Consider the following 8,821-nt stretch of genomic DNA (forward strand, 5'->3'; position numbering starts at 1 on the left):
GAAAAGGCTGGATATTTTTACTTTGTCATATACAGCGCTTCACATTGTTACATATCAGCACTTGATACAACCTGGTCCACCGTACGTTTCTTTCCTTTGGCCTTTAATCCTTTTTGAAATTTGTCTGATATGTTTTGCCTGCTTGAGAATATGCATATTAGAGCCTGATTATAATTAAACTTTACACACATCAGTATTTCCATCATAATGTTGGAAAACATTTATTAGAATAATTTCTGTTAAGCTTGTGTATATTCTATACGTGTATAATAGAAATTTAACTTGCATTGTTGTTGAAGAGATATGCCTTGTTAGAAAAAGTAAGAGTGGCACACGTTTGTTGTATGTTTTACCATGTTCAGTGTCTTTATTAAAATAAAACACATTAATGATTTATCTCTCATTCACAGGCGACCGACCCGCAAGTGTCCCGGGCTTTAAATCATTCCCTCTTTTGTGAATTTTCATTTGACACTTAAGGTGTCCTTTATGTATGAAAATCTTCCCAGGTGTAAGGCCTCTCTCCAGTGTGAATCCTCATGTGAGTCTTAAGGTTTCCTTTAGATGTGAAACTCATTTCACACTCAGGACAGGGGAAATGCTGCTCTTTGGGGTGAGCATTTTTATGAATGTTAAAGAGTTTCTTATTTGCAAAAATCTTCCCACATTGAGTACATTTTAAATCGTTCTCTTTTTTGTGAGCTCTCATGTGAGAATTAAGATGTCCTTTATGTATGAAATTCTTTCCACACTGAGGGCAGGTTAAAGGCCTCTCTCCAGAGTGAATCTTCATGTGGTAAGCAATGGATTCTTTCTGTTTTAAACCCTTTCCACACTGATGGCACTTGAAAGGTTTCTCCTCAGGGTGACATCTCATGTGTGCCTTAAGGTTTTGACTTATTTGAAACCCCTTTCCACATTGATGGCACTTGAAAGGCTTCTCCCCAGAGTGACTTCTCAAGTGTCCCTTTAGGTACTTTTTAAATTTGAACACCTTTTCACATAGGTAACATTTGTAAGGGCTCTTTCTGGAGTGAATTATCATGTGAATGTTAAGGCATTTCACAGACGTGAAACTCTGTCCACAATGATGGCATATAAAACGGTTCTCTCTTGTGTGAATTCTCATGTGTAAATCAAGGATGCTTTTACGTATAAAACTCATTCCACATTGATTACATGAGAAAGGCTTCTCTCCAGTGTGTGTCCTCATGTGGTATTTCAAGTTTTGTGATGTAGTGTACGCCTTTCCACACTGTTGACAGGTGAAATATCTTTTACGTCCTGCCGCCTTAACTCTTTTCTGTGAGGAAGACTTTTCAGGCTGTGAGCAAAGTTTATTATCAGTTATGAAATCATGTTTCTCATACTGTTGTGCCTCCTTCAATTCATTCAGTACTCGACTCTCCTCTAGAAGCGGCATCAGGTCTGAATGGTGAAAACAGAAAAATACAAGTTAACCCCAATTTCTTAAAGCAACAGATATCAAACAACTATTTGTATTCAATGTGCTAAAGGTTAATTCTGTCATCTTATCAATGAAAATTAGCAAGTATATAAAAAGCAGCAGTTTTTAAGATTCATCCATGTTCCTGTTTTAGCATAAACAATCATCGCTAGACAGTTAATGAACATAATCTTGCTAACATTTATAATTTATTTACACCTGAAATGTTGCACATATATGTAACAAGAAGTATTAATCATAATGTACTTTAAATTATATTAAAAATAATGTCAGAAAGATATCAGTTCTGCTGTTGTTCATAAATACCAGTAGTGATGTTGTACAATGAGGATGTTGTCATGTTGCCGGAAACAGCATTATCAATGTCCCAATGTGTAGTTTACCATCCTTATCAGTGCCTGAATTCAAGTACACGATATACAGATTCACGAGCTAGGGAGCTGAGTGAGACTATTTGTATACCGTTGCTGCGTTCCAGTCCAAAATTGTCATACCCTTCACTCGCTAACTTCCCTCCGTCTCGTTCACTCGGATGTACGTCATTGCTTACGTTGCACGAGTGCCCACTACTGGCAGAAACTGCAATGGGCTGAATTGGAACGTCCTAAGCCCTTGATAACTTGGAATCAGCTATGGAGCTGATTTATTATTCAATTTTTTTTCCTTTAAGAATTTGTTTAATGCAGCATCCAAATGTTTATAGGTGTGTTTGGGTTGTTTTAAATAAAAAAAAATATAATTGAGTTGTCTGTTGTGGTGGTGATTAGACGAGATATGTGGTGACGTCACAATCGTACTGCATTGTGGAACATATAGGTGCCTGAAGTGTACATTTGAAGTAGACTCGCTCCCTCGGTCAAAATCGAGGGAACGAGGGTCTGTCCATATAAACTTCCCTCATTCACTTCACGAAGTGGAACGCACTTCAAAATGGCGGCAGGGATTCCCCCAAGGGGAAGTGCTTAGGGAAGTTTGCAAGTGCGTGTCTAAAAGTGGACTGGAACGCAGCCCGTGTCTCCTTTGTCTGCCACCCATTTCAGGTCTTGGGCTGTGTCCGAAATCGCCCCCCTATACCCTTAAATAGGGAACTATTTGAAGGAACAGCCATTCACTCACTCGTTTTCATCAACTCCTTCAAGTGGACTACTATATTAGTGGAGTAATGTAGGGAATAGCAAATGAGGGTATAGGGGGCGCACCATTGGAGTCTCTAATAATGAGCTGATGACCTGAATCAGGTGTGTTTGATTAAGAAGATATGTAAAGTGTGCAGTGTTTGCAATGATTTAGGCTACGTTCAGACTGTCAGTCCAAATCCGATTATTTGTGTATCCGATTGTAATCTGATCTAAAATTATTGATGTCCACGCTGTGTATCGCAACTGTTCAGATCCGATCGTTCAGATTTGTGTGTCCATGCAGCTCTTTCGTTTTCCGGAATATCTGCATTGGTTACAATAACAACCGCAACATGGAGGGGTTTGCAATAGAGACGTTGTCTTGTTTAAATTTTAAAACATGGGAATTTGTAGCCGCCACGCTGGACTACCCGTATTCTGAGGCAGCGAGCGGCAGAGCCAGAGGCTGGTATGCACAGCTTTTTTCTGCGCTGTTTTCTCCGCCAGTTTCAAAATATGTCATATTGTCATTGTTTGCATATTGTCAAACACAGCATTATTTCTGCATATTTCCTATAACAATGTCTGACGTTTACATTTTTTTATGTGGTGTGAGAAAGTCACATAAACCACGCGAAATCCGATCAGAGCAGTCAGACTGAAACAGATTTACAGAAATGCGATTTGAATAGGATTTCAAACCACATATAGATGTAGGCTACTGTAGGTTGAAACGGATTTGTAAAAATCGCATTTTATGTGATTTTTTGCTGTTCACATTAGCTAATTCTGATCTGATTTCAATCGGATATGCACAAAAATCAGATTTAGACTGACAGTTTGAATGTAACCTCTGATCAGGGTTTCCTAATTCTGATCCTCGAATACCTTCAATGCACGTTATGTGTTTGATTTATTTATTTATTTTTTGACTCCTGATTCAACTCATCAGCTAGTTATTAGAAACTTCAAAACCTGAAATGTGCATGTCAGATAAGGGAAACATTCATTCAAACTGTGTACTGTTGTGTTACACCAGGACCAGGGTTGGCTTCTCAGACATTCCATGATCTCGAGGCTCTATTAGCACCACAGTTTACTCCGTCTCACCCAGAAAAAGCACACAAGTTGTGAGAATGCAAGATTAACAAACACGAGACATGAAATACAATCCATGTTCCTTCTTCTCTGAGGTTAATATATCCACTGTGTTCATCGTAACAAGAAGTTATTATTGGTGCGCTCAAGTCCTCCTGGGAAGTTCGTACATACGAGGAGGGAAGTAGTGTTTACGACGGAAGGTGCGTTCAAGTCACTTTCGTCGGAGTAAGATGGCGGAGTACTTTCTCTTAATTAATTACACAAAAATACAGTAAGGTTCTTAAACTCTTGTTCTAGAAAATGAATAACAAAGAAATGTGCACCAGGAGTACTTTGTTTTAAAAAAAATATTTTTTGTTAATTTATGAAGCCACTGCCAACTTTATCGTTACAAAATGTTGCATTGTTATATTATAATGCCATCATATTCTGTGCAGGCAATTAGCTTACTGCACTGTAAATAGAAAAGCCTGACAATATCACTGCTAAATAAGTATTGTGGTATTCCGCCATGTTTCTCAGTGACACGCCCACAACTTGAAAAGATCGGGGTTTAGAGAAAATCCGGAGCTCCCCACTGGTATTTACGACATTGTGGTGGCGTCCAAGTGTGTGCAACTCGTAAATACGATCTATACGAGATGATTTGAACGCACCATATGTTCACATCCATCAACTATCATTCTGACAGTCATCAGACAAACTGAGTTCCAGTCCAGAGATATTTAACTCAGTGAAGAAAGTAGCCTACACAGATACTTTTTTGGGACTGTTCATCTTGATTTTAATTTTGATTTTGCTCACAACTACTGTGCTTTTTTTGACGGAGTGAACTGCGATGCTAATAGAGTCACACGAATGCCCACATTGCATATCTGTGCATTGAAGACCAACAGCCAAGGTCAGGATTTTTCGTTAACTAATACTTTAAATTTCATATTGTATACTCCCAGAACACTTGGAATGTAAGACACGTGTCGGATTCTGTGATACTTTTGCATCTTTTTTAAAAAGCTTGATGCTGGTCGCTATTCACTGCCATTATATGGACGAGCGCGAGCAGGACATTTTTTTTAATTCTCCTTTTGTGGTCCATAAAAGAAATAATGGCATACGGCATTAGAACCGTAGAGGGTGAGTAATTTTCATTTTAGGGGGAACTATACCTTTTATTTATTATATTTACACATGATTAAATTAGCATTAATAAGTAACTCAAGTATTTTTATTTTATTTTTAAATGGAAAAATAATATAATCACACCATTTAATAGTTTTTGCTATACTGAAACTGGGATTGACACAGACAACCTAAACTTTGGTACTGTGACAACACTAAGTGCTCAACATCTTGTAAATTTATAAATTCTGAGTTCACATTTGAAACTTTTTTGAGTTCACATTTGAAACCAACCTTTTTGTTCCTCAGTGTCTTCATGTTTCACTCTGAATGGTTCAGAAATGATCATGTCTTCAGTCTCCTCTTTAATAAATGCCATCTTGGAAAACTGTCACGTGGATCTCAGTTGTTTCACCAACTGTTTCTTGTTCCTGTATGTTTGGACATTTTCCATGTTTAAAATGAGGAAAACAATCAATAGAAAAAAAAGATAAATCCAAACTTTATTCGTATTAATGCACTTGCAGATAACAATCTTAAAAGAGCGATTTACGAGACAAACTACCAGTTCATGTAATGCTTTAGTTCTATTAATTTTATTTAAATATAAAATAAAATGGGTGTATTATGATTAAATCATAATTTCTGAAGAGACGAAAAACGGCCAATTACTGAAAACTGAACTGTAAAGCATCACACGACACCTCACACAATAATCCATTCATTTCACATTACTTGTAAAAACTATGAGTAAACGATTTGTATCAATTTAAACACCTCAAATATTCAAAAACTCAAACCTTTGTTGAGCCAGAGGAGAGCGGTGCAGCCTTATGATGTCATAACACCAGACCAAAATAAAAGTCCCCCACACATACTCTCCCTAAAATCACAGGACGTGCATAGAAATTTACATACAAGACTGCACACACATAACAAAATATGTAATTCCGAGCGGAAATGTAAAGTGAATTCTTGAATTACGCATTTAAAAACAAAATGTTGTCAGCTGATTGTGTTGAAAATATAAAAACTATTAATGAAAGGGTGAGCAAAACATCTGGAACGCGAGATTCTGTCTAAAATGTTGACGTTTTGGTGCACCATACCTGATGACAATTTAGGGCACTTACTGTTACATAAACTCGTCAGTTATTTTCATGCTGTGACTCGGAAATGGTCTGAATTTTTTAAAATCACAACACTGAATCCTAATATAAGTAAAAATGACAATTACAAAAAAAAAAAAAAGAAAGAAGGTTTTCTTACCTGTTGCATGTTTGAAGTTCCCCGTAATCGTATTTATTTTAAACTGTTGTTTTATAGCATGACCAGTTTATGACATAAAGTCTTGTTCTTTTCAAACTTGTATCTTTTCCCTGATTGTCCAGATTCGCCAAATAATTTCAGTTATTTAAAAAGGTCCTTACAGCCAACAGCAACCGAAACAAAATCCACAATGACACTGACCAAGCAAATAAATAGTAAACAATCAGTGGCGTAGCGCACATCTACGAAGCACAAGAAGGGGCCCCTGCCACCAGCAGTGATGTCATGTAGGCCTATTAAAATTTGTTGTGCACCTGCTGCAACAAACCACTGATATGGACTCCTCCATTTACACCTTACGCTTTATGAATGATGAAATTGCCGGTTGCCTTGAGCTGGATGCTTTACATGTGTGACGCTGAAGGCCACTCGTGCCTGAGTCGGAATGGTATTTAATCATTTGTCTGCATGTCTTGCAACTAGCGTATGGCGTTTTCACGCCGTCTTTCTCAACACGTCTACATTTTTTGGTGATTTCAGACCGCCCTGAAATGTCGGTGAGCACAACTGATGGATCGTTTTCCGACAGTAGTCATAGCAGTGTGTCTTTCATGTCTGACTCCATTTTGATTGTGATTTTCGTGGCAACACAGTGTATGGGGGAAGCCTTCTTCTCTTATATTATTGGTGGTTGGCATTGTATACTTGGTGCATATATTACAGCCACCAACTGGTACGGGTGTGTGGAGCACGTCATTCACTTTACCAGCCACACCAAAGCAAACAGGAGAGCATAAAGAGACAGGGCAAATAGAATTTAGTTCAAAATTTAAATATAGAGTTTATTTATAGAAACTGTATATTTGTGTATAAAGTTGGGTATCATCAGAGAATGTCTAATAGGAAGAGAATTGGCACTCTCTGCTTACTTCCGGTTTCTGGACTGGCTGCAGTAACACGTCTCTGTCCATGCGGGGGCGCTCGCATGTGCAGAATGAATGGAGGTCTATGGCGAAAAACCCTCAAAATCCACTTTTCTCAGGATATAATTTTTTGTCTAGTAATTTGAATGTTGTATTCGAAAGGAGATGCAAAGAAATTACACATTGCTGGGTGTTAGATTTTTTAGAGTCACTTATTTGGTTTAAAAAGTCTTTTAAAATGTCAATGACGTCAGAATGCTGACGTCATTAGCAGAATGCTAGCGTGTTATGAGCAACAAAAACTCAACCTGCAAGAAATCGAAAAGAAATAAGTACTCGTTCATTCAACTTTCGACCTATAACCCATGTTGAACTTGCAAAACCTACAATAAAATCTGAAATTTCTCAACGGCAATCGGGTGAAAGAGACACATTTAGCCGTCTAGCCCCATAGACTCCCATTCAGTCTGCACTCGCCCGCGATCACCTCCAGTGGAATTCTAATGGAACTGCAACCAAGATCGATACAATGGGGTTAATAGGAAGTGCCAAGGCTCTCCGTAGACGGGCTCTGGTATCATACGATTCCCGGTCCCGCCCACTCCCGCTGACATTTTTTCCTGTCCCGTCCCAATCCCGTGATTAATAGTGATTTTGTTTCCCATCCCGCGGGATTCCCGTGACCCGCGGGATTCCCGAAAAAATGTCAGCCACCCCGCCATCCAACAACTCTTTGATCAAGCTCATTTTTTCTAATGGTCCAAGTGACTACAGTGGCTCAACCTTAAGTTTATCAAGCGATGAGAATACTTTTTGTGCAGTAAAAAAAACTAAAATAACCACTTTTGATTTGACCAACTATTGATTTTCTTCTGTTTGGGCCTCTGTCGTGAGTTCCAGTGGGAGCTGTTGAAGTTTGAAATCGGTAAATATTTCAGAAAATTTGCTAGTAACTTAGCCAAACTTAAAAGAGCAGAAGAAAATAAGGTGGAGTCTAAAATTGCAATACTTTCTTCTAAACCCCCAGAGCTGCTTTCTGAATCTGATAAGCTTGAGTATGCTGAACTGCAATGTAAATTAGATGAGCTATACACTTATAGGGTGCTTATAAGATCTAGACAAAAATGGATAGAGGAAGGAGAATGTAACACAGCATATATTTTTTAGATTAGAAAAGAGTCGTTTAAGATCCTCTTTAATTGAATCTGTAAATATTGATGGGACAGTGACTAATAACCCTCAAGAAATTGCACATTTCTGTGCTGACTTTTACTGTATTTTACCATCAAAATTATTCTGAAGAGGCAGCTTGTACTTTTCTTGAATCTGTTAAAAATTGCTATTTTGGGTAATGATAGAAACCTCTGCAATAGTGAAATTACTTTATTAGAAGTTAATAACTCAATTATAGAACTTAAAAACAATAAATCACCCGGAACTGACGGGCTTATCGCAGAGTTCTACAAACAGTTTTCTAAAGAATTATCACCTTTTTTTGAAGAAAGCATATAATGAGACTCGCCCCCCAACTCTCACTGAAGGTTTAATTACTTTAATCCCGAAACCAAAGAAAGATTTACTTTTAATTGACAATTGGTGTCCTGTATCTCTGCTCAACAATGATTAACCCCGGTTAAATAAAAGGGAATTAAGTTTAATTTATTCACAATTTATTAACATCTTATTTCCCTAATAATGGTTGAAAAGTGATTTAAGTAAAAAAAAAAAAATCGAAGTTTTAAGTTATTTAGTTGATTGGTGATTGACCAATCAGAGCTGCAAGTGTTTCAGCTTTAAAATATATCTACATTGCTTTAATAAGA

General features: G+C 37.6%; 1 protein-coding gene across 1 annotated transcript; it reads right to left on the minus strand.

The window, feature by feature from the left end:
* Positions 1–121: 121 nt before the first annotated feature.
* Positions 122–5,665, minus strand: LOC311066537 (uncharacterized protein). Its single transcript, XM_084087760.1, has 3 exons — positions 5,607–5,665; positions 5,101–5,237; positions 122–1,428 (listed from the first exon to the last, which is right to left on the minus strand). The coding sequence occupies exons 2-3, from the start codon at positions 5,183–5,185 to the stop codon at positions 488–490; spliced, it is 1,026 nt and encodes a 341-aa protein (XP_083943886.1). The 5' UTR covers positions 5,186–5,237; positions 5,607–5,665; the 3' UTR covers positions 122–487.
* Between the last annotated feature and the right edge of the window lie 3,156 nt (positions 5,666–8,821).

Source organism: Abramis brama (genome assembly GCF_963993115.1).
Source record: "Abramis brama genome assembly, chromosome: 16".
In the NCBI taxonomy this organism is placed as follows: Eukaryota; Metazoa; Chordata; class Actinopteri; order Cypriniformes; family Leuciscidae; genus Abramis; species Abramis brama.

What these genes read in the sequence shown, in the direction of transcription:
- LOC311066537 (XM_084087760.1), bottom strand. Translation starts at nt 5,185, where the DNA reads ATGGCATTTATTAAAGAGGAGACTGAAGACATGATCATTTCTGAACCA. An exon ending in AGACACTGAGGAACAAAAAG is followed by an intron (nt 1,429 to 5,100) that starts GTTGGTTTCAAA and finishes TTCACCATTCAG; the next exon opens with ACCTGATGCCGCTTCTAGAG.